Genomic DNA, 27,483 nt, shown 5'->3' with positions numbered 1-27,483 from the left:
ACATAAGTTCAATATGAATTCTAATACTATTTAAAATGAAATAGCTTTGCAATTAACATTGCAATTAACCAATATTTCTATAGATACTGACTTAAATGACAGTGGTAAAGTTTACTCTAAAGCTTAAAAATTCTAGATCGATTTGTTCAATCTTAATGAGTAAGGCTGACTTGAAACTCTGTACGTGAGTGACACAAATTAATTAAGCAATACAGATTCATGTTTACTCAGATCTTTAAACAAAAGATTAAGTAATATTACTGATACCTCTCTCCGTCGAGAAGCCCAGCATGTTTGTTTGATCTTCCACACCACTGCAGCTACCAGCAATAAGGATAAAAAACAACTGGAAAATAAAACACAAGTAATTTGTGCTTAATACACTGGAAACATGTAATGAAATATTCAAGAATATGTATAGAATTTAAAAATATATAGAACTAACTATTCTGCCTTGGTAAATAATTAAAGCAAAAATGGATAAATTAGCTGCGTTTAAAATGTTCTCAAGTAAAAACAAAGTATACATGTAGAATAATTATTTATATTCTTGTTATACTTGATAGTCTATCTTTAAGATTTTCCCTGTCAGAAGGACTGTGAGTTTATAGCTGTGTTGGTCTTATACCCAACAGAAATCTATTTAGAATTGCTATCGAGTCATAAAAGCTGGCAACTGTATAAATCTAAATTTCACACAGGTTCATTCATTTTATCTTATTGGTAACTATTTTAGATATGAGAATATTCCAGCATTTCTCAACTGACGACAATTTTGTTCCCTACTCACCCCCAGGGCACATTTGGCAATGTCTGGAGATGGGTGTGATTATCACAACATTGATGGGGTACAAGTTCCATCAGTGATAGAGCCAGGGATGCTGCTTTTTAAACTATCCTGCAGGGCATAGGACTGTCCTCAATGACAAAGAACTATCCAGTCCAACATATCAGTCACACTTAAGTTGAGAAAACCTAGTAGACACTAATGTTTACACTAAGAAACAATTCAATTACAGTGTTTATACATATTTAGTATAATATGCAACAAGATATAAAAATGCAGGATACTTTGTTAGTAGTGACTTGAGACTAACAAATCTCAAAGTAACAGAATCATGTGGATCCGATTCATTGGTTCCAACCATGTACCACTGTTTTCCCTCCCTCTGCTCTGTGGTCACACATTATGCAACGAATAGACCCAGATATGAGCAAATTCAGTAGTCACTGGTCACTACAAAAAAACTGGTCTTCATCCTTAACTGATAATCTTTGTATTCTTAAATTGATTCACTCATAAGCTGTGTAAATTTTAGTGCTTTCTATCCTTGTTAATTCTTTAATACACTTTTTCTCCTCGTTTCACTAGAAGATCTTAGACTATCCTTCAATGATGAAAATGGCAATTCTAGCACCTAACCAATGAGCACTGAACACATTTCAGATACTGTGCCAAATACTTCATTCACATTGATGCGTGGGCTTGGTTTTAGAAAAACACTCCCAGACAGAATATATTATTCTTACTTTAAAAAAGAAAAATCCAAGGCTCAGAAAGTTCAAAGTAAGTTGCTGATAGTCACAAAGCGAGTGAGTGGTAGAGTCAAAGTTCAAATCCAGCTTTTAAGCCTCAAACTCTCTCCTCCCCAACTGTTGGGAACTCTGATTTTGCATACAATCTCACAATAGTTGTATTTCCATTTGTATTATCTAATCTGTTATCCGGTATCAAATAAAGAGGATTAAAAAAGGAAAAAAAGTCCGTGACCCTAACCTTTTTAACTAGTATGGTGTCTTTGGGGTTTTTTAATAATTATCTCCCCCCTAATATTTATAAACTCTTTCTTTTTACTTCATCTTAATTTAGATTTCCAAAAGTACCCAAGTCCCATATCTCCTGAAAAATAGAAACAACAACCTTATTTTATTGAGCCCATTGCTTCCTCTAGTATATCAAGCAAGTATTCAATGTAGCCACCTCCATGTCAACTTCCTCACAACCTAGTCCTGTTCAACTCCTCGCAATGTGGCATCTGGCTTATATACACATAAAGTTATTAGTATTAATAATGACCAATGTTTATAAAATACGCAGCATTTTAGAGGATACTTTCCTCACCCTGACATTCTACATATTAAATAAACTGGTCTTTTCTCTATTAACAGACTCCCACTTTTTAATTGATAATGCTAGCCATCCATTCTTTAAAACTTTCTTAAAACTTTATTTCCTTTTTAAAAATTTTTATTCAAATTCCAGTTAGTTAACATACAGTGTAATATTAGTTTCAGGTGTACAATTTATTAATTCAACACTTACATACAACACCCAGTGCTCATCACAGCAAGTGCCCTCCTTAATCCCCATTGCCTATTTAACCCATCCCCTCCCATCCACCTCCGCTCTGCTCACCAGAGTTTATTCTTAGTTGTTAAGAGTCTGTTCTTGGATTTGTCTCTCTCTTTTTCCCCCTATGATTATTGTTTTGATTCTTAAATTCCACATATGAGTGAAATCATATGGTACTTGTCATTTTCTGAGTTATCTCCCTTAGCATAATACTCTCTACCTCCGTCCACATCACTGAAAATGGCAAGATTTCATTCTTTTTTATAGCTAAGTAACATTCCATTATACATATGTATGTATGTATACACACATACATATACCACATCCTCTTTATCCATTCATCAGCCAATGGACATTTGGGATCTTTGCATAATTTGGCTATTGCAGATGATGTTGCTGTAAACATCGGTGCATGTATCCCTTCAACTTAGTATTTTTGTATTTAGTATTTTTGTATTCTTTGTATAAATACCTAGTAGTGCAATGCTTCCTCATAGGGCAGTTCTATTTTTAACTTTCTGTGGAACCTCCATACTGTTTTCCACAGAGCCTGTACCACTTTGCATTTCCACCAACAGTGTAAGAGGGTTCCCATTTCTCCACACCCTCATCAACACCTGCTTCTTGTGTTGTTAATTTTAGCCAATCTCACCGGTGTAAGGTGATACCTCATTGTAGTTCTGATCTGCGTTTCCCCGATGATGAGTGCTGTTGAGCATCTTTTCATGTGTCTGTTGGCCGTCTGTTCGTCTTCTTTGGGAAAATACCAATTCATATCTTCTGCCCATTCTTTAATTCAATTATTTATTGTTTGGGTGTTGAGTTTTATTAGATCTTCATATGTGTCGGATACTAACCCTTTATCAGATATGTCACTTGCAAATATCTTCTCCTATGCAGTGGGTTTTTGATTATTTCCTTCCCTGTACAGAAGCTTTTCATTTTAATGAAATCCCAATAGTTTATTTTTGCTTTTGTTTCCCTTGACTCAGGAAACATATATAGTAAGAAATTGCTACAGCCATGTCAAAGAGGTTAGTACCTGTATTGTCCTCTAAGATTATGATATTTTCTTATCTCATACTTAGGTCTTTAATCCACTTTGAATTTACTGTTGTGTTTCTGTATGAAAACGGTCCAGAATGTTTCATTCTTCTGCATATTGTTGTCCAGTCTTCCCAGCACCATTTGTTAAAGAGACCCTTTTTCCCTTGGATATGCTTTCCTGTTTTGTCAAAGATTAACTGACCATATAGTTGTGGGTTCATTTCTGGGTTTTCTATTCTGTTGCATTGATCTATATGTTTATTTTTGTGCCAGTATACTATAGCTTTGTTATATAACTTGAGGTATGGAATTGTGATACCTCCAGCTTTGCTTTTCTTTTTCAAGGTTGCTTTGGCTATTTGAGGTCTTTTGTGGTTCCATGCAAATTTTAGGACTGTAGTAGCTCTGTGAAAAACGCTGTTGGTATTTTGATAGGAACTGTATTTAAACGTGTAGATTGCTTTCGGTAATACAGACACTTTAATATATTTGTTCTTCAAATCCATGAGCATGGAATGTTTTTCCATTTCTTTGTGTTATCTTCATATCTTTCATAAGTGTTTTACAGTTTTCAGAGTCCTTTGGTTAGGTTTATTCCTAGGTATCTTACAGTTTGGGGACAATTGTAAATAGGATGGATTCCTTGACTTCTCTTTCTGCTGCTTTATTTTGGTATATCGAAATGCAGGTATGCATTTGATTGATTTTGTTGATTTTGCATCCTACAACTTTATTGTATTTGTATATCAGTTCTAGAAGTTTTTTGGTGCCATCTTTAGGGTTTTCTATACAGAACATCATGTCATCTGCAAATAGTGAAAGTCTGACTTCTTCCTTGCTGATTTGGCTCCTTTTTATTTCTTTTTGTTCTCTGATTACTGTGGCTAGGACTCCAATACTATATTAAATAACAATGGTGAGAGTGGACATCCTTGTTTTATTCCTGACTGTAGAGGAAAAGCTCTCAGTTTTTCCCCATTGAGCAAATTAACTATGGGTTTTTCATATACAGCCTTCATGATGTTGAGGTAAGTTCCCTCTATCCCTACTTTATTGAGGGTTTTTTATCATAAATGGATGCTATACTTAGTTAAATGCTTTTTTTCAATCTATTGAAAGGATCATAGGGTTCTTAATTCTTTTTTATTAATGTGGTGTATCACATTGACTGATTTGCGAATATTGAACCACATCTTCAGGAGTACATCCCACTTGATCATGGTGATTGATTCTTTTAATGTACTCGTTGGATTTGATTTTCTAGTATTTTATTGAGAATTCTGGCATCCATGTTCATCAGAGATATTGGCTTATAGTTCTCTTTTTTTGTGGTGTCTTTATCTGGTTTTGGTATCAGGGTAATGCTGGCCTCATAGAATGAATTTGGAAATTTTCCTTTTCTATTTTTTGAAATAGTTTGAGAAGAATAGGTATTAACTCTTTTTTAAATCTCTGGTTAAATTCGCATGTGAAGCCATCTGGCCCTGGATTTTTGATTGTTGGAAGATTTTTTTTATTACTGATTCAATTTCTTTGCTGGTTGGGCTGTTCAAGTTTTCTATTTCTTCCTATTTCAATTTTGGTAGTTTATATGTTTCTAGGAATTAATCCATTTCTTTCAGGTGTCCAGTTTGTTGGCATATAGTTTTTCTTAATATTCTCTCATAATTGTTTGTATTTGTGATGTTGGGTATTATTTCTCCTCTGTCATTTGTGATTTTATTTATTTGGGTCCTTCCTCTTTTCCATAAAATTCGCTAGGGGGGGATTATCAATTTTATTAATTTTTTTTCAAAGAAAGTCCTTAATTTTCTTGGTTTCCCTTCATCCTTCCTGACATAGTACAGGGTCAATGAGGTACATTGCATTCCAGGTTCCCTCTTTTAAATTATGGACATTCCCTAAAACCCAGTTCACACCATGTTGTCACCTCTTGCTCTCAGAGAGAATGAGCTCAGTTATCCTCATGGCCTCAACTCTAACCTCAACTGGAATGATTTACAAACCTCTATCATTACACCTGCCCAAATGAGAGCATCTCATCATTAAAGGTGATCTAAGAGATTTAATTCAGACACCCTCCCAGGAAAGAAATACACAGCACAACTTTGTGATCCTGCCTCTAAACACTCATCTAAACTGAGCAGCTGCTGACCCACCAGTCACTGCATTCGGCATCTATTTTTAGCTAGCTCAATCCATAACATTGCTCTTCTATTAAGCTTTCTAACTTTTATCCATCAGTGCTGTTTCCTTCTGTCTTCTGGTTTACACTGAATCAGTGTATTCCTCTTCTATATGCTAAAGCTTCTTTATATATTTGAAAAAGCCTGAAGGATTGCCCTTAGCTCACTGGTTCTCAGTCAGGAGAGTTTTGTGCTCTGGGGGGTATTCAATAGTGCCTGGAGACACTCTGGTTTCACCATTTGGGGGACATCTAGTGGAATGCTGGTAAATGCCCTACAATACAGAAGCCCAGCCCGCCCCCCCCCCCCCAGTAACAAAGATTTCCCCAGCTCAATATGCCAATCATGGCTTGAAACCCTCTTCCAGTCTGAATCATTACCATTGTGGTTACACTTTCCTTGTTACACCCCAGATTAAATATTTTAACTGTTAAAATATGGTACAAGGAATTAATACTTCAGATAAAGACCAAGGATCCATTTACCTGAATTTCAGTCCCATCAACATACTTAAATATTTTAACATAAGAAATGTATCACCTCTAACCTACCGTGCCAAAGCAGAACTCATGATAAACGTTCATAATGATTAAAAAAACCTAACATCCATCCAGTAATATGTACCAAGCATTATGTTCTATGTTTTACCCGTATTATTTAATGACCACAAACACACATGATATACTATGTATACTGTTATGTACTTATTTAAAAGATAACAGAATTGAGTCATGGCGAATTTAAGTAAGTCACCCAAGTGACAAAAGTCTTAAAATTACAAGTCCTCTTATTCTCCTAACTTCTTTGTTTTACCATTACTTTTCAGGTAAAATGTAAAAGCATATTCATCTTTAAAATCCCTGTACCGGGGGCGCCTGGGTGGCTCAGAGGGTTAAGCCTCTGCCTTCGGCTCAGGTCATGATCCCAGGGTCTTGGGATTGAGCCCCACATCGGGCTCTCTGCTCAGCAGGGAGCCTGCTTCCTCCTCTGTCTCTGCCTGCCTCTCTGCCTACTTGTGATCTCTGTCTGTCAAATAAATAAATAAAATCTTAAAATCTCCGTACCGAAACCAACAACAAATCTTACCAACTGTTTCTTTCAAAATACGTGTAATAATAGACAATAATACTACACACATCAAAATTCATTTACATTTAGTAATTAAATAAAACTTAAGTACCCAAATGCATTTTTATTCAATAATCTGTAATTCACAGTAGATCCTCCAAAATAGTTACATGCATGATAGCAATTCAGTTCAAGCTGCTGAAGACTGGTTTAATTTTTCCATGAGGAATCTAAATTCTTTGTGATCTAAACATCATGACTCAACTAAAAAGTGTCATCTTTATAATGATGCAGAACGCCAATATAATATTTTGTTTATAATTTCACCTTCTTGTGAAGTGGAGATATACATTTCAGGGGTTTGCAGCAAATGCTTTCTACGTTAATTCATATTATGTTATCAGTAAAAGAGAAACCATCATGATGCAAACAAGTAGGCAAAATTGAAAAATAGTCAAAAAATATTCTTCTACTAAAATTTTAATAATCTCCAATAAATATTAAAAACCCAGGAAAATATATCTCAGTTCCTGGCATATAGTAGTTGTCATTAAGGTTTTGTTAAATGAATGGAACTAGTTCTTTAACTGATTTAAAAAACTATTAATTGTTTCTGACATTAGATGTCCTATTTGGCAATTTTACCCTTTTTATCAAGGTAATGTTTATAAATGCTTTTGATTCCTAAAAAACCAAACTGCAAATAAAAGTTACAGTTCTTTTTTTTAAATCTACCTAAAACAGAACCAGTTTATTGAGAACACTTGTTTTATTAAACAGCAAAAAACTAAAAACACCTAACATATTTACCCAGCATTGTTGAAAACTCATCCTTTTGTGACTACCCAAAAATCCCAGTCCCTACTGACAATCCTGGGAAGCAGTGCCCTGCACCCCACCCTGTTCTTTCCACTGGTTAACATTATGCCCAATGGACGCCGGCTGAGAAATAAACTGTTATTCAATAAAGTGACAAGATTTCTGGGCTTATCTGTTTAATAAGTTTTCCCTAATATATTTCTTAAGTCAAAAGTCTTAATAGGCAACATCAAGCATTAACATCCTTTAATCCACTATGTGGCACTTTTGTCAGAGAAAAACTAGTTTCACTACTTTCTTTCATATTTTTTATATCATATTATACAATAGTTCCTATTGCTCCTTCAAACAGATATGGGGGGGGCATGCAGGAATAATCGGGTTTTCATTTTTTAATAAAGTCTGCTGTATAATAATGCCAGAAGATCTGAAAGGTTCAACATCCTTTAGTAAAATACTCCTAATGGAAATAGAAAAAAAAACAGAAAAGAAAAGAAATATTTAAAAAAGCAAGTACATGAGCTGCAGGGATTAAAAAAAAAAAAAAGGAAAGCACAGGAACTTAGGGAGAGGTATTTCAATAATTTGATTTTAACCTTCATAAAATGGTCATTATGGAAAGGATTCTTAATATGAAAAACCATGGAACTCATTAGGTATTCTCATTTAGTGAAAATTAAAAAGAATTCAATAAAAGTAAGACAGTGTGGTATAAGGTTATATCGTAAAGCAGGTTTTTAGTGACAAAGAAATATCCTCTGGTGGTAATCTAGTTGGCCAAATGCAAAAAGAGATAATATTGTCACTATTTTATAGCAATTTGAGGTTAATTGATCATAAAATTCAAGTCTTAAATACATATTTTAAAAGATAGTTTAGGCATATTAATCTTTTATTTCACTGAAGAATGTTACAAACCAGGGAATTGTGTTGAAATATAGAAACATATTATTTTAAAAGGTAATTTACCTCCTAATAATTGCTATTCCAAAAAATATCTTTTAAGGGTTTAAAAATACCTTCCTAACAGTTGGGGATGTCTCTTTTCTTACCAACTATAATAATAACAAAATAAATTGCCAACTTAGAATACAATAAAAACTGCATTTTTAAAATTTGTTTCAGTTATTAAGTTGGGAATGATGAAAAATCAACAAAGCCTAGTGGGTAAAAGTGGAAAAGCAATATGTTCGTTGTCATAAACTGGTACACTTTTTTTGAGGATTGTTAAAGCAAGAATTAACTATACCTTGGGATACACTGTCAATTAAAATGATTTCAAAGGCAAGAGACAGAAATCTATCATAAAACTGTATAAAAAGTATTGGGACTAAATGGATTTCATACTTCCTGCTATGAAATAAATTGTATTCCCCCAAAATTCCTATGCAGAAGCCCAACATCCAAGGTGACTATATTTAGAGACAGGAAATTTAGGAGGTAATCAGGTTAAATGGGGTCATAAGAGTGGGACCCTGATCCAACATGATCATTCTATAAGAAGAGACCCCAGCGGGCTCTCTAGCTCTATTTCTTCCCTCCCCTTTTCTTTTTCTCTTTCTTTCTACCTTCCTTCCTTTCTTTTCCTTCTTTTCTACCTTCCTATCTACCTTCCTTTCTTCCTTTTTCCTTCCCTTCCTTCCTTCTCTTTCTCTCTTCCCTTTTCTACCTCCTTGCCTCCCTCCCACTCTCTCTTCTTCCAGCGAGCACAAACTAAGGAAAGGCCATATGAACACACAGCAAGAAAGTGGCCATCTGCAAGCCAACAGAGAAAGCATCAGAAACCAACCATGCCAACATCCTGGTCATGGATTTCCCAGCCTCCCAAATGGTGAGATAATGAGTTTCTGTTGTCTAAGCCACTAGTCGATCGTATTGTGTTACAGCAGCATGAACAGAGGCAGATTTCAGTACCACGAAGTAGGTGTTGCTGTAACAAAAAACCTATAAATGTGGAAGCAGCTTTGGAACTGAGTAATGAGTAGAGCTTGGGGAAATTCTGAGGAGCTAAAGAAAGCCTAGATTGCTGTGAAGAGACTGTTTGAAGAAACATGGATATTAAAGGCAATCTGGTGACAGCTCTGAAAGAATCAAGAACAGCCAGAGAGAAAGTCTCTACCTTTTTAGATAATACATAAATAATCACAAACAGAATGTTGATATACATATGGATGTTAAAAACCATTCTGGTGAAGTCTCAGATGTAAATGACGAACAGGTTAATGGAAACTGTAAGAAAGGCCATTCCTGTTATTAATTTTTTTTAAAGATTTATTTATTTAAGAGAAAGAAAGAGTGCAAGTGCAAGTGCATGCCCATGAGTGGGGGAGGAGTGGGGTGGGGGGAGAGAGAATCTCGAGGATACTCCCACATACTCCCTGCAGAGCCCCAGGTGGGGCTGAATACCGGGACATTGAGATCATGACCTGAGCCGAAATCAAGAGTCAGACACTCAACCAACTGAGCCACCCGGGCACCCTGTGCCCATCCCTGTTATAAAATGGCAAAGAAGTGTGGCTCAGTTGTTAAGAGTCTGCCTTCAGCTCAGGTCATGATCCCTGTGTTCTGAGATTGAGCCCCTTATAGGGTTCCCTGATCAGCGGGAGCCTGCTTCTCCCTTTCCCACTCCTCTGTGCTTGTGTTCCCGCTCTCGCTCTCTGTCTTTAAAATAAATAAATAAATAAATAAAATAGAATGGCAAAGAATTTGGCTGAATTGTGTTCTAGTGTTTTCTGGACGATAGAACTTGAAAGCTATAAAACTCTAAATTTAGCAGAGAATATTTCTAAGCAAAGAATTGAAGATGTAGTTTTGGACCTCATTCCGGCTTATAGCTAAGTGCAAGAGGAGAGATGATTTGAAGAAGGAAATGTTTACAACAAAGGAACCAGAACCTGGAGATTTGGAAAATTCTCCACTAACCCATATCGCAAAAGCTGAGAAGTCCTGTTCTGAAGATAATACAAAGGGTGTGGATGAACAATGATTTATAACGAGGAGCTCATGTGTATGATGTGGGGACTTAATTAGTCATCTCCACAGGAATAGAGATGGGATTATACCAGCAGAGACACTGTGAGTTTAAAGGGGACAGAGAAAGCAAGACAAGATGAAAAAAGCGGTCAGGCTTCTTGGGATTCTACGGGATAGAACCATAATGCTATTCAGTTAGGAACATGCTTTATCTTTTAAGAAAAGGAAGGAACCCTGAAGTTAAGTCAGAGATTATAAGGGCAAGACTGGTTCCACATATGGTTTGGGGACCAAGATGCCACTAACCAGTGTCTTGGCGACAAAGCTGCAGCACAGTGCTGCAAGGTCAGGGCCACCTCGTCATGCTAAAAGAGCAGGGACACTCGGTAGACCTGTGTGGTGCTGTTGCCACCCCAGTGGACCTGGAGGTAGGGCACTGAACCAAAGAGGATTATTTTCAAATCTTTAAGATCTGATGCAATTTGCCTTCTAGGTTTTAGACTTGCTTAGGCCCAGTTACCCTTTCTTCTTCAGATAACCCTCTTATGAACTGAAAATATCTACGCTATGCCTGCACCACCATGGTATATCGGAATCATATAAGTTCTCTGGTTTCACAGTTCACAGGTAGAGAAAATGTTGCCTCAGGATGAATTATATCCTAAATTTCAGCGATACCTGATTTAGATGGTGTTTATTTTTTTTTAAGATTTTATTTATTCATTTGACAGAGAGAGACGTCCAGAGAGGGAATACAAGCAGAATGGGAGAGGGAGAAGTGGGCTTCCTGCTGAGCAGGGAGCCCAATGCGGAGCCCAATGCAGTGGGGCTCGATGTGGGGCTCCATGTGAAGCTCATCATGACCTGAGCCGAAGGCAGATGCCCAATGACTGAGCCACCCAGGCGCCCCTGATCTAGACGATGTTTAGATGAGACTTCAAACTCTAAAGTTGCTCCTAGAATGAGTTAAGGCTTTTGAGATTGTTGGGATAGAATGAATGCATTTGGCATGTAAAAAGAACATGATTATGGGAGGCCAGAAGCAGAATACAATGGATGAATTCTGTTCCTGCAAAACTTATATGTTGAATCCCTAACCCCAAATGCAATTACATTTGAAAATAGGGACTTTGAGTTGTGATTAAAGTTAAATGAGGTCATAAGGATGGAACCCTGAGCCAACAGAATTAGTGTTCTTACCAAAAGAGACTTCAGAGAGCCTGCACTCTCTCTCCACGTACATGCACTGAGGAAAGACGAAGTGAACACAGAGCAAAAAGACAGCCATCTGCAAATCAAGAATTCTCAAACCAGAAACCAACAATGCTAGCACTCAAATCCTGGATTCTCCACCCTGCAGGACTGTAAGATTAAAAAATTTCTATTGTTAAAGCCATTCAGTCTGTGGCATGACAGCCCAAGCAGACCAGGGCACTCCCCAAAGTCAAAAGGAAGAATAACTCCCAGGTTTGGACTAATCAGCACCCTAACTACATTGTTCTCTGATTCTCTGACCTATACACTTAGCTGTGTTTCAGCTCTATCCTCAGGCTTGTTTCCCACTTAGGAACAAAAATGGATGCAAGAATTCAGGACTCACATTATATACCATTATATATGCTCACTCTTCACCTAGCATTTGGCTATTCTTCAATAGCCACAAATGGGCTTTAGCCCACCCATGAAGCTAGTGAGGGATCAATCCCGCCCAAATAAAATCATTGCTGTATAGCCATATGTAAGAAGTTAAATTAAGCCTGAGAAATAATCCATAAAATCAATTTTAGATACCATTTATGTAAAATTCATAGGAAAATACCCAAATGAGCCTCCTTCAAACTACTAACACATTTAAAAATGTACAAAGCATCTTTGATAACTCTTCAATCCTTCCTTCAAATATTTTACAAAAAGTACAGTGCTCTCAAGCCTCCTTGGCAAGATAATAAAAGGACAAACAACATCTAATATGGAAGATCTTCCTAGTTAACTCCTCCTGCTACAAATAACCTGCCTAGATAATATCTTAATCTTCCAAATTTTCAAAAAAATGATAAAGATCATTGTATACAATGCTCCTTTCTAAACTCAATCTTTATTTAAGACATACCTTTTTGAAATCATGTAGTTAGAATGAATGTTTTAATTATAAAATTCCTTAATAGTTTAAAAGTAGGAAATGCTCTTTTTAAAAACTTTCCCAGAACATCAATACATAATACACACAGAGAAATCACAAGCATTCAGCTCAACAAATTATCCAAAGATAATATACCCATGTAACTAACACCCCAATAAAGAAATAGCAATTCACCCACTCCTTCCTCCTCAAAGGTAGCTATCATGTTGATTTTTTTTTTTTTTAAAGATTTTATTTATTTATTTGACAGACAGATCACAAGTAGGCAGAGAGGCAGGCAGAGAGAGAGGAAGGGAAGCAGGCTCCCTGCCGAGCAGAGAGCCCGATGCGGGACTCGATCCCAGGACCCTGAGATCATGACCTGAGCCGAAGGCAGCGGCTTAACCCACTGAGCCACCCAGGCGCCCCCATGTTGATTTTTAACACTAGTTTGGTTCTGCATATTTCTGAACTTCATACAAGTGAAATCCTATAGTATTTAGTCTTTTGTTTTTGGCTTCTTCTGTTCAACACTATGTTTGTGAGTGACTTCTATATCGTTCTTGTAGGAGTCATTTGTTTTTTTTTTTTTCATTACTCCGTATTTTTTCATTAAATGGCTGTATTCTCTATTCAATTATTTTTGGGTATTTGGGATATACTAAGGGTTTGGTTACATAAAACATGATGCCCTATTTTTATGTGGTTTTTGGTGGAATAGAATTGCTGGATCACGGAGTATGAGTCAATTCAACTTTAGAATATAATGTCAAGGTGTTTTCAAAGTTGTTCCAGTTTCTAGACTACCAGAAGTTGTGAGAGTTCCATATCCTCTCCTACATTTGTTCTTGTTTTAGTTTTTTTAATTTTAAGCGTCTATGATGAGGATATAGTAAGCTGTATTCTACTGTGGCTTTAATTTGCATTCCCTGATAAAAATTAAATTGAGCACATTTTTATGTTTTGTTAGTCACTTAGATATCATATCCTCTTTTGTGAAGTGCCCGTCCAAGTCTCTCACCATTTTCGCAGGGAAGGATTACAGTTTCAGACTGTTTTTACTGATTTATATGAGTTATATATTGTGAATATAAGACCTTTGTCCTTTATGCAGGTTATATTTTATACCACTGGAAAGCTAGATTTTTTATAATACTATGGATATCTTCTGATGACAAAACTTTTTAGTTTTACAGTAATTTTATTGTAGTGCTTTGTGTATAATTTTCCCTATTCTAAAGTTATGAAGAATTCCTATATCATCTTCTAGATATTTCATTGTCTTCCCTTTCTCCTGGAATTTATTTTTATATTTAGCATGAGCTAGGAGTCTAATGTTATTTTTCTACCATGTGCATGGTTAATAGATCCAGCACCAAAACATTATGAAAAGGTTTTTTTTTCATAAAGCGATAAACATTGAGAGTTGTAAGCTAACAAAACTTAAGCTAACAAAACTTAAGAATGGCCCACTTCCATCCCAGACCTCTCTGCTGCTCCCTCTACTCCAGAATTCTCTCCTGTTACATTAACTTTCCTGAGGGACCAGGGTCTATAACATTCTATAGAGAATGTTGATACTCCCTATAGCAAAACTTTGTTTTAGCCATCTGTAGGCTGTGGTTACAATTCACCCAAAACCTTTCAGTACTATTTGAGTCTTGCCCTTCAGGTTCAGTCTGGGGTCTGGACAGAGCTCTAACCATTAGGTCAGGTCTCAAATTCTTTGGTATGCTAATTAGGATCAGATCCTCACATGTGCTGCTGAAAAGTGATCCCAGAAATTCATAAATGACTTTATGGGATGACTTTCTCTCTGTTATTTCCCAGATCCTTCCTGATTCCCTGGGCTCCACTTGTTATCCTTTGGCCAGAAACTGCTCACTTCCATGAATGTGCCACATTCTGGGCTGGGAGGACAGAGGAAGGAAAAAGCAATGGCATATGTCTTAGCCCTCTCGTAACCACAGCTCTACCATATGTAAAGGAAGATTCCCCTCCCTTGGAGATTTGGTTCTTGCAACTTCTCATTCCAGCATGTTACTGTTGTAGGGCTGCTTGGGATTTGGGGGTGGGGGTGAGTGAACTAGGGAGAGAGAGAAAAAATGGGGGGTCTCCATTGCTCACTCTGAGTTTTAAGAGCTTCCTTTTTCTTTTCCTTGCCCTAACTCAGAACTAGGGGATATTTCCATGATGTTTCTTGTCTAGACCTCAGTAGTCACTCTCAGGTTTCAGCCTGCATTAAGTTTCAAGTCAGGGGATACCAGATGAAAATAACGGTAAATTCCCAAAAGGTTCAGTGGCACTTTGAATTTGGGTCTTCCTTGATCTCCCTACTGATACTTTTCAGAATTATCAAATAGCTATCCATGCATTTTATCCAGGTTTTATAGCTGAAATCAGTGGGAAATAGAAAGAGTTTTATGTTTACTCAGTATTGCCTGGAACTGGAAACCCTATGGTAAATAAGCAATGGCTTCAACTTAAAGTCACTGGCTGTATCAGCTTAACAAGACATTCAGCTTTTCTTTTGAGTCTTTGAAGCCAGGCCATGATTGACTCCTCCTTTCCAGCTACGGAGGTCCTAGAGGCCACCTTCTTCCAAATAAGGCTGTTTCACCTTCATTAAAATCTGTTGTTTAGTATACCCACCTTTGTTAATATCTTAGCTAGATCTTCTGGATGATTTGCTGCAGCTTCTATATCATACTCAATGGTGAAAGACTAAATGCTTTTCCTCTAAAATCAGAAACAAGAGGGGCGCCTGGGTGGCTCAGTTGGTTAAGCATCTGACTCTTGATTTCAGCTCAGGTCATGATCTCAGGTCCTGAGATCAAGGGAGTCAGCTTCAGATTCTCTCCCTCTGCCCCGCCTCCACTTGCACATGCATGCAAGCACGCATGCTCTCTCTCTCAAATAAATTTTAAAAAATCTTTAAAAAAATAAAATAAAATCAGAAACAAAGTGCTTGCTTTTGCCACTTTTATTTAACATGGTAACCGAAGTCCTAAATAGAACAACTAACAAGAAAAAGAAATAAAAGGCATCCAATTTGGAAAAGAAGAAGTTACCTGTTTGCAAATTAAATGAACATATATATAGAAAACTCTAAAAATTCCACACACCAAAAAAAAAACTTAGAATTAATAGAGAAATTCAGCAAAGTAGCAGGACACAAAGTTAACACAAAAAACCAGTTGCATTTCTATATACTAACAATAAACAATCTAAAAAGAAATTAACTAAACACCTCCATTAACAGTAGCATCAAAAAGGTTTAAATACTTGGGAATTCACTTTAAAAAGGAACTGAAAGACCTGTACAATAAAAAGTACAAAATATTGCCCCAAACAAAAGGCAAATAAATAAAGACATCTCATGTTCATGGATTTGAAGACTTAATACTGTAATGGTATTAACATCAACATTGTAATGATGTTGATTCTATCCAAAGCAATCTACACATACAATACAATCCCTATCAAAATCCCAACAATATTTCTGGTTTTTTTTGTGGGGGGGGGGGTTGTTTTGTTTTTTAGAAATAGAAAAATTCATCCTAAAATTCATATGGAACCTCAAGGACCTAAATAGCAAGTTAATATAATATAATATAATATAGTATAATATAATAAAATCTTTTTTTTAAGATTTTATTTATTTATTTGACACAGAGAAAGAAATCACAAGTAGGCAGAGAGGCAGGCAGAGAGAGACAGGGGGAAGCAGGCTCCCTGCTGAGCAGAAAGCCCAATGCAGGGCTCAATCCCAGGACTCTGGGATCATGACCTGAGCTGAAGGCAGAGGCTTTAACCCACTGAGCCACCCAGGTGCCCCAATATAATATAATCTTAATAAAAGGACAAAGTTGGAGGATTCATACTTCCTGATTTCAAAACTTACTATAAAACTATAATAATTAAAACAGTCTGGTACTGGCATAAAGATAGATATACAGAGCCAATGGAACAGAATAAAAATCCCAGAAATAAACCTTCACATATTGGATCAAATGATTTGTGACAAGGGTGCCAAGACCATTAAATAAAGAAGGGATAGGCTTTTCAACAAATGGTGCTGGGAAAACTGGATATCCAAATTTAAAAGAATAAAGGTAGAACCTTACCTAATACCATGTCAAAAAATTAACTCAAAAAGGATCAACAACCTAACACAATAGCTAAAATGATAAAACTCTTAGAGGAAAATTTAGGCCACAAGCTTCAAGACATCTGTTTGGCAATGATTTCTTGGATATGACACCAAAGGCACCAGGCATTGACAAAATGGGCTTCGTAAAAATTAAAAACGTCTATTCATCAAGGGCACTATCATTAGAGTTAAAGCAGGATATTTAGTGGAGGAAAATAATTGAAAATCATATAGCTGACTAATTTTCAGGGATTAATATCTAGGATATATAAAGAGCTCCTACCACTCGACAACAAAAAAACAAGGAACCTGATTCAAAACTGGGCAAAGGATTTGAACGGACATTTCTACAAAGAAGATATGTAATTGATGAATAAGCACATAAAAAGATGCTAAACATCACTAATCATTAGGGAAAAATAAATCAAAACCACTATAAAATACTACCTCACACTCATTAGGGTGGCTACTATCAAAAAACAAAAAAATTACAAGTTTAAGTGAGGATATGGAAAAACTGGAATCTTTGTGCACTTTTGGTGAAAATGTAAAATAGTACAACTGCTGTGGAAAATAGTATGAAGTTTCCTCAAAAAATTAAAAACAGAATCACCATATACTCAGCAATTCCACTTCTGAGTTCCTACAGAAAGGAACAGGAAGTGAGGTCTTGAATACATATTTGTACACTTATGTTCATAGCAGCATTATTTACAACAGCTAAAAGACAGAAATAACTCATGTCCATCAACAGAAAAATGGATAAAGAAAGTGTGGAATTTACATACAATGGAATATTATTCAGCCTTGGAAAGGAGGGCAATTGATACACGTTACAATAGGGATGAATCCTGAGAACATTTTGCTAAGAGAAATAAGTCAGTCACAAAAGTAAAAATACTCTATGACACTTTTTATAAAATGTACTAGAATACTCAAAATTATAGAGACAGAAGGCTGGTGGTAATTGTCAGGGGGCTGAGGAAAAGGAGATGGGAAATTATTATTTAATGGCATAGAGTTTCAGTTGTGTAAGATAAAACATTCTGGAGATGGATAGTGGTGATAGTTACATAATAATATGAAAATATTTTATATCATTGAAATATTCACTTAAAAATGGTTAAGAAGGCAAGTTTTATGTGTGTTTTATCATAATAAAGTTGAATGAAAAACACAAAAATTCATAAGAAAAATTTAATAATTCTAACTTGTTTGCACCTAAAGCCATAATATTAAAATGAAAAAAAATTAAAACAAAGTTGACAAATGCACAAGTAATAAATGAAACAGTAATAAATCTCACTTAATAATATGAAACATGAAACATGAACATACAGGAAAAACTAACAGGTTTTATCTAATGGGCCATCTATAAGATCCTAAATCCAATGATCTAAGAAACTCTACTCTTATCAAGTAAGTGCAACATTTACAAATGTTGATCATATATTTGACAACAGAAAAAAACTCAACAAAATACCAAAATATCATAAAGATCTTTTACTGACTGAAGAAAAAGCCAATATAAAGACACATAGAAGAAACCCTACACATTTAGAAATTCAAAAATAGACTTCTAAATAATTCAAGTGGAAATCATAAAAGGAATTAGAAAATTATTTGACTTGCAGGATGATAAAATGCTATATATTAAACTCCATGGAATTCAGCTGAAACAGAATTTTTTTTAAAAAATTGGTGGCCCTAAGGGCGCCTGGGTGGCTCAGTGGTTAAAGCCTCTGCCTTCAGCTCAGGTCATGATCTCAGGGTCCTGGGATCGAGTCCCGCATCGGGCTCTCTGCTCAGCGGGGAGCCTGCCTCCTCCTCTCTCTCTGCCTGCCTCTCTGCCTACTCGTCATCTATCTGTCAAATAAATTAAAAAAAAAAAAAATTGGTGGCCCTAAATGCATGTATTAGAGCCAAATAGCTAGAAATTAATAAGGCTGATTACATTTTAAATCTAAAATTTGGAAAATAATAAAGCAAATTTAAAAAAAGGTAAAGTAAAAGCAGAAAACAATGAATTAGAAAACAATAAAACAATGGAATGAAACCATGAAACCTAGTTTTTACAAGTATTCCCAATACTGTCAAAACTGTTACACGGCTTATCGAGAAAAAAAGGAATAGGAAAAGAGGGAAAATTCACAATGAAAAAGGAGACATAATTCTAATACAAGAGAAATTTTGGAATATTAATATTGGAAAATATTTGGCAATAAATTTTAAAAATAAGATGGGCAATTTCCTAAAGAAAATCATCACTTATGTAAAGAAAAAATGGAAAACCTGAGATGTAAATATTAACAAAATTTCATGAGATACTGAAAAATCTACTCACAAAAAAATCAAATCATACAAAAGCAAATTTATTAGCACCACACTCTAACCAACTGGGCTAACCGGCCAGCTACAAAAGCATATTTAAAAGCCTTACCAAATTCATATGGTTTTATAGACTGGGTTGATTGATTGACTGATTGGTGGGCAGCAGAGCAAGGTTTATTGAGCCATAGCTATGTGATAGTACCAAGCTCCCAAGGAGGAAGGGGACCTGAGACGGTTGCCCTCACATGGTTTTATAGGGCAGTTCTACCAAACCTTCAAGCAACAGACAAATCTATTATGCCAGTCATTAAAATCTGCCTTACTAATCACTGACTAGAGCTATCACAATTAATCAAGGGCACCAGCTACTGCACTCTGAAATCCATCGCTGTGTTCATGTGAATGCCACACTTCCCAAGGGCTATCTCCAGTCAATGACTAAGCATGGCAGGGATGGCAAAGTAGGCCTGATCCTGGGAGACGCAAAACTCCTCTGATGAGTGATTTGGCTTGAGGAGTGCAAAGAAATCTCAAGCTCTATCACTGAACTTCCCTTTCTTCTTAATCAACTTCACAAAGATCAGATCAGCACTGTGATATAAAAGATGTTTAAATTCTTCCCTGCTCTTTCCTTTGCAGGAGTTTCCCCTAATACATTTATTGCATGTTTAATCGCATCTTGGTTGTCTGCTTCTCTAAGGACTTTAGTCTGGGTAATCACGCGGTTTAAAAAAAGGGATTTGGAAATGGCTCACTTATTCCTTGGCAGGCTAAAAGAACACCATCAGCATTGGTAGTGGGGCACAGACGTCCATGGAAGAACGCTGCAACTGCTAAAGATATCACCAGTGGAAACCTGCGGAAATCACCTTCAGGAGAGACTAGGTTGGCTGATTGCTGCTATGTTGTATTAATACCTGCAGTGTGATAACAAGAGACTAAAGGTCATTAACAAACATTAGTAACTAAATACAAAGGCTAGACAGTCCCTTTTATAGCTTTAACTGAGGTCCTTATCTTTGACATTGGGAAAGCCAATATGGATCAGCAGCAGACTGATGATCTAATTGTTAGAGTTGCAGAGCCCAAGGTTATCAAATGCTCGGCCAGACCAGTTCTCTCATGCACACACAAGGGCCATGGCTGGGGAAAACTAGCCCTTGAAATATGGGATAGGAATATTTAGAATGGAATATCAAGAAAAGTGCTTCTAAGCATGAATCTGTTGGTTCTACAATTCCCTTCCCTAGTAGCAGAAACAGACTTGTCCCTAATGAGCTGTCAACACCTCCTCTCCTGCTTGCCAGTCTGATAACTATTTTTTTAAGATTATACGTATTTGCTTATTTGACAGAGAGAGAGAGAGAGACAGATAGACAGACAGACAGAGACAGACAAAGAGAATGAGAACATGCACAAGTAGGGGGAAGAGCAGAGGAAGAGGGACAAGCAAACTCCATGCTGAGCACAGAGTGAAGCAGGCCTGGTTTCACAGCCCTAAGATCATGACCCGAGCAGAACTCAAGATGGATGCTTAACCAACTGAGCCACCCAGGCACCCCATAACTAGGGTTTAATGACAGCATAATACATCTTGGCCTCATAAGAAAAGGAAGATACATATACTTGAAAGAGCTATACCAATAAGCTAGAATGTACTGGCATGAACCAGGGGAGTATGATAGGAATTGGATTTTGGCGGTGTTTCTTCAAGAAGGATGGCAGGTAAGACTGGATAAACAAGAACTCATGAATTTTCATGCATATTCTCAAGACCACAGGAGATATAATGTCATACTAAGGACTCCTGAGGAGGGGATGGGGAAAACTTGCTGCTGGAGTGATTCTTAGAAGCCTGGAAAAAGCAATGGTCAATTGAAAGTGTAATGGAAATGCCTGAGTTGCCCAAGCACATGGAAGAGAAAGGAATAAAGAAGCCAACAGAGGGAATATGCTAGAATGGGTATACCATGTAAGGCCAAAAGAACTACCAGCAGATTATGTCCCATGGGACACATCATTCACCAAGGCCACTAGAGAAGGACCATGTTGATGAGAAGCGCATCAGCTTCACTAAGAAGTTCAGTGGTGGCATTCTTCTGCAGACCAGAGCTGACAAGAGTAGAGGCAGTAATAGGGGTAGACATTAAGAAAGGGACCCCTAAGTAAAAGACGCTAGGTGTCAGGGCTTAGCTGATAAAATCCAGGGACCACAATTACCATAACGATCAATAAGACTGTTGGAGCAGACAAGGGGACTTGCCCACAAAGAGCTGTGGAGATGATTAATAATGCATGGCATCTTCAGTGCTCAAATAAGTGGGCAGACAACAAAGGTGCTATTTAACATTTACTTTTGTTTTAAGCAAGAATGAGGAAACAACAGGCTGAGAACTGTTCTCTCAACAGAAAAATCATGATCCTCTGTCCAGTTTCCAGATAAGCTAATTTCCAGATCCAGATCCCCATTAACTGAACAGGTAGCTGGGTCCATAGAAGAAAGAACATCTTGAAACATCTTGAAAAGTGTATAAAGTCATCCTCAAGGGGATCTTTGTGATTCCTATCCATAATTCTGTATATTTATGTATATATATACATATATATATGTATATATATAGGCATATAATGGTTATATATACAGTACAAGAGGAATAAGTGGATATTATAATTAATATCAGATACTGGGAGAGAGATGACATAGATACTCATGCATTAAATGTCAATAATGGCCCCTTGTCAGATTTGGGGTGTCTTCAGGAGTCATGTAACAAATTTTTGCTAAATTCTGGTTCACTGTGGACCAACTGTGTCTATGGATCCAAGCAGTGATAATTTCCCCAGTTCTTAAGTGTATAATAAGAATTCATGGAGAAGGTGGTTAGAGCAACCTCTACATTGTGTCCCTGGCCTGTGGGTAAGATCTATCACAGCGAGAAAGACCAAACGGCAACCTCTAAAACTATCCTCCATCTGGTTAAGATGGTAAATTAAAAGCATTGTCATCCCAGGGGCTTAGTGCAAGTATGTACCACCTTAAAATTCTAAAAGGTGCAAGAGCAGTGGTACCTACTCTATCTCCATCTAATTTACCAGGCTTAACATTTCAGATTCACACAGACTTACCTTTCCACCTTACATACCAGACAAAAACATTTATTTTTATTTTTTTATTATATTAGGTTAGTCTCCATACAGTGCATTCTTAGTTTTGGATGTAGTGTGCCATGACTCATTGTTTGCATGTAACACCCAACATTTATTTTTAAAATAATTCCCTTCCAGTTTTCTAATCATTTACTATGTTATACTACAGACTCTCACAATAAGAAAATCCTTTAGTTCTGTATATGAAAGAACTGAGATTTTCACCTAACTATGAGCTACTTATGATTGTAGAGAAAGCTAAGATCAGAGCCAGGTTAATGCCTATAAGTGATCTCCCTGTACTTGCCCAATCCTGTTACCCCTGAACTATGCCCAATAGAGAGGTAAAAACTGGCAGAGTTTGTGAACCAGCCTCCATCGAATCATGGCTAAACTGAAAAGCTGACATTCACCTTTGCTACATCAGTAACTCAGAAACAGCCACAGCAGTAATAGGGGCCTGATTGAAGGATGTCCATAAATGCTGACTTGTTTAAAACGGTCTTTTAAAACTTAGCAGCAGCTTTATTTAAAAGAAAAACAACAACAACAACAACAACAACAACAACAAAAAACCAAACTTTAAAATATTCTATCTGTGTTTTTTCTTAACAATGAGATAATTTTAAAACTAATTTCCATTTCACTACTGAAAGAAATTTAAATGACAAAAAAGCACATCAAATATATTTTATCTCACACAACAGGTAGAATATTTTATTTCACTTTGTCCATGATGACAACATAATAAATAGGATCATCTCTAAGACATGGTACACATTAACACTAGCTTTTACTTAATAAAAAAAGCTATTGAACTTAAATATGCATACAAATTCAAAAGCTTAAAATAAAACCCTAAACATTTAATAATTTACATATATATTGAACTTTGTGAATTTTGATACAGAGTTGAACTTTTCAGTATATTGCCATCCACACGTTTCTGCATCAAAAACCAGTTTTATTTTGATGCTTTAATAATGGTTGTTAGATTATAACTTCTAATACTTTCCAAAAACATACTAGTCCCTGATAAATAGCCCTAAAATCCATTTATACTCAGAAGAACAAAGTCATAAAACATTAAGTATATTTAAGATGTTTCCTCTTTTCATTTTTAAGGGACAAATTTAAAGTATGCACACATTAGTGATAAATGTGTTTATAGCATTAAATTCTGGAAATCACAACTTTTAAAGGGACAGAGACAAACAGGACTGTTTTCAGAGCAAAGTGACCAAAGTGACAAAGGCTTCAACAACAGAAGAGGATAAAGAGACAGGGAATATGTAAATTGGAAAAAAGAGTTCAGAAAACTGAAGGGCTATAAATGGAGATGAGAGATGAGACTTGCTCTGTGTTGGACCATATGGATGAATGAGAAGTGGTGTTATGGGGAGACAGATTTCATCTCAATTATAAAGAACAATTAGTTATCTGAAGATAGAAAATGCTATCTCAGGAGATGGTGCGATTTCGCCATTAAAGGCATTCGGGCATAAGCTAGATGAGGGGTTGGGCAAATTATGACTACAGGCAGAACTCAGCCCACCAGCTGTTTTTGTAATAAAGGTTTATTGGAATAGAGCCACTCCCATTTGTTTCCTTATTGGCTCTATCTGCTCTAATACTGTAGCAGCAGGTTTGCATACACGCAACAGAGATGGTATAGCCCACAAATCCTGAAATATTTGGCCCTTTACAGAAAATGTTTGCTGACCCCTGTGGGGAAGGTATTAGAAATTTAAGTATTGTATGGATATCTGGACAAGATAACCAACAATGGTTACACTGGTATTTAAGAAAGTGCTTGGCATATCATCTATGTCAAGGATTGGGCTGTACGGGTTTCTTTACTTAGTATAAACCAACCCAGCCAACTTGGTGAATGGAGGCTAAAATTCATACCGCACTCTGTAAAGCTGTGTGCCATGATATAGGGCTATATCTGCCAAAAGGAGGACACAAATTTTCTAATCTGCATGAAGGCACTCATTGGGCCAGCACAACCTGCACATACAATAATCATATTAACAAAAATAACCTCTCTTCCTATCCAGATGATCTAAGATGCCATAATAAGATATCCTATCACTGACTCACTGCCTCTCCCAATTCAATGTTTCTTTATTTACATCCCATGGAAATAATAGATGTTCCCTGAAAGGGTTTTCATGTTTTGAGAAACGCTACAAACTCTACCCTCTCTTTTAGAAAGATACATTGCAAATTAGCACATTAAAAACTCTAAGGGGAAAAAAAAACTTGTAACATCAGTAGTAGAAGTAATGTTAGTTGTAAGCAAACTAAAAGAGCCCTATTTTCCAGAGTTGTTAATTACAGAAACTTTCTTATTAACTTACCTCAGATACCTCAGATAATAATGTTCTAGGGAATGATGATCTACTCAGAGTCATACTTAGCATTTCCAGATGAGAAGTTCACTGAGGACAATAAATACATTCCCTACAGATTTTGAGTATAGTGTGCTAAATGTGATAATTTCCTAACAAACAATTGAATTGATTTAATGCTATACCTAATCAACATAGTGAATATACTGCTAATTTCATTAAATAAAGCAGGCCTTAATGACCTATGCAACAGGAACATAAAGTTATTATCTTCTTTCCACTGACTCCATTAGCAATTAAATAGTACAATAGCAAAATAATCTTGACAAGTATATTTCAGCTCTGTGGTATATATTTAAGCATATAAAACCATTCAAGACACATTATTATATTTTAGGGTTAGAGATTTGATAAATTCCCTAACAGACTGACAGAACATCATCAGAATATAGGTTTAATAAATTCAAAGTCAATAAAAGCAAATTACCTGAAGAAGGTGACAAAAAACTGCACAAGATCCATGATTGTATTGTGTTGTGAGAATGCAATCTGAAAAATCAAAATAAAAGAAAGTTTGAAATTCAATATATGTTCTTTCCCAATATCTGTGGTGTTTCATGGCATTTATAAAACAAGATTTGGAAATCATGAAAAGATTTGGATCACTATATTATAAATCATGTATGCTGAAATCAAAGCTTCATCTAGAACACCTAGTAAAGTTAACAACCAACAATGATGACTTTTAAATATGCTATTACATAAGTGATTTTAAAAAACTACTACAGCTGGAGGAGTCAAGATGGCGGAGAACTAGCAGGCTGAGACGACATCAGGTAGCAGGAGATCAGCTAGATAGCTTATCAAACCATTCCGAACACCTACAAATCCAACAGGAGATCGAAGAGAAGAGCAACAATTCTAGAAACAGAAAATCAACCACTTTCTGAAAGATAGGGCCGGCGGAGAAGTGAATCCAAAGCAACGGTAAGATTGACTGCGGGGGGAGGGGACGGCCCCTGGCAAGCGGCAGACCAACAGAGCACAAAATCAGGACTTTTAAAAGTCTGCTCCACTGAGGGACACTGCTCCAGAGGCTAAACCGGGGTGAAGCTTACACGAGGTCAGCGTGGCCCCAGGTCCCGCAGGGTCACAGAAGGATCGGGGGTGTCTGAGTGTCACAGAGCTCACAGGTATTAGAATGGGGAAGCCGGCTACAGAGACAGAGCCGAGGAGTGAGCTCTAAGCTCGGGGTTACCTTGAACTGTAATCCGTGGCACAAGCAACTGCTCTGTGAGTGGGATCCCCACAAGATCCAGGGAGACACATCCTGGAAGAGCTCAGGGATCTGTGGGGTTCGGAAGCTCCAGGCAGAGCTGCATGCCAGAGACAGAGACGCTTGGTCACAGGCTGGGTGAGCTCGGAGCATGGCCGGAGGCCAGGGAGATGGGAGTGATTGAATGCTTTTCTCTGAGGGCGCACTGAGGAGTGGGACCCTGAGCTCTCGGCTCCTCCAGGCTGGAGACTGGGAGGGCGCCATTTTCATTCCCATCCTCCAGAACTCTACGGAAAGCGTTCAGGGAACGAAAGCTCCTGTAAGCGAACCCGAACCCGACCCGATTACTTAGACCGGCCCCTAGTAAGGGCGGTGCAATTCCGCCTCGGGCAAAGACACTTGAGAATCACTGCAACGGGCCCCTCCCCCAGAAGATCAACAAGAAATCCAGCCAAGACCAACTTCACTTACCAAGGCAAACAGAGGAATTCCAGAGGAAGAGAAAGCAAACCATGGAATTCATGGCTTTCTCCCCATGATTCTTTAGTCTTGCAGTTAATTAATTTTTGTTACCTTTTTTCCGGTGCTAAATTTTTTTAAAACTTTTACCCTTTCTTCTTTTACCGTTTTTTAACTAGTTTATCTTAACAACACGTTTAAAAAATAATAATAATAATAACCTTTTTTGAAACTTCATTATTATACACGTATTTTATCCTTCATTTTATCTAACTTTATTTTTTGTATAAACATAGGGTTTTTTCTTCTAAAAAATTTGGGGTACAGAATCTTCTAATAAATCAAAATATACAAATATACCCTAAATCTAGCTTCGGGCTTGTTCTAGTCTCCAACCTGAGCAAATTCTCTCCACTTTCTTTTTCTTTATTCTCGCAACCAACTTTATCAACTCCTTTTTTAGAAATTTAAAAAATTTATTTTCTTTTTCATCTTTATAATCATATTCCATCCCTTCATTGTATTTACCCTTATATATGTTTTTCATTCCTTAAAATTTTGGGAGGTAGTTTCCTCTAAGAGACCAAAATATTCCCAAAATTAAGTGGGTGACCCTGTTATAGTCACCAGTCTAATATGTGTGTGTGTGTGTGTGTGTATATATATAGATAGATAGAGATTTTTTTTATATTTTTCTTTATTTGTTTTCCTTTTTTAATTTTTTTTTTCTGAACTTCTTTTTATCCCCCCGCCACCACGATTTGGGGTCTCTTCTGATTTGGTTAAAGTACATTTTCCTGGGGTCTTTGCCATACTTTTAGTATTTTATTGCTCCTTCATATATATCTGGACAAAATGACAAGACGGAAAAACTCACCACAAAAAAAAAAAAAAAAAAAAAAAAAAAAAGAACAAGAGGCAATACCGAAGGCTAGGGACCTAATCAATACGGACATTGGTAATATGTCAGATCTAGAGTTCAGAATGACAATTCTCAAGGTTCTAGCTGGACTCAAAAAAGGCATGGAAGGTATTAGAGAAACACTGTCTGGAGAAATAAAAGCCCTATCTGGAGAAATAAAAGAACTAAAATCTAACCAAGGTGAAATCAAAAAGCTACTAATGAGATAGAATAAAAAATGGAGGCTCTTGGAGGAGGAGTCAAGATGGCGGAGAAGTAGCAGCTGAGACTACT

General features: G+C 36.7%; 1 protein-coding gene across 1 annotated transcript in view; it reads right to left on the bottom strand.

Moving 5' to 3' along the window:
- Window positions 1-27,483, bottom strand: part of LOC111145096 (attractin like 1) — a 796,800-nt gene that overhangs the window by 394,682 nt on the left and 374,635 nt on the right. Inside the window, exons 25-26 of the mRNA XM_022499729.1 lie at window positions 25,041-25,102; window positions 268-346 (exon numbers count right to left, since the gene is read on the bottom strand). Coding sequence (XP_022355437.1) covers window positions 268-346; window positions 25,041-25,102 — 141 coding nt within the window. The remainder of the gene's footprint in view (window positions 1-267; window positions 347-25,040; window positions 25,103-27,483) is intronic.

This window comes from Enhydra lutris, unplaced genomic scaffold, assembly GCF_002288905.1.
Source record: "Enhydra lutris kenyoni isolate GAN:26980312 unplaced genomic scaffold, ASM228890v2 scaffoldscaffold12, whole genome shotgun sequence".
NCBI classification, from domain to species: domain Eukaryota; kingdom Metazoa; phylum Chordata; class Mammalia; order Carnivora; family Mustelidae; genus Enhydra; species Enhydra lutris.
Note: the sequence above shows the minus strand (reverse complement) of the source record. Positions and strands in the feature narration are given on the sequence as shown.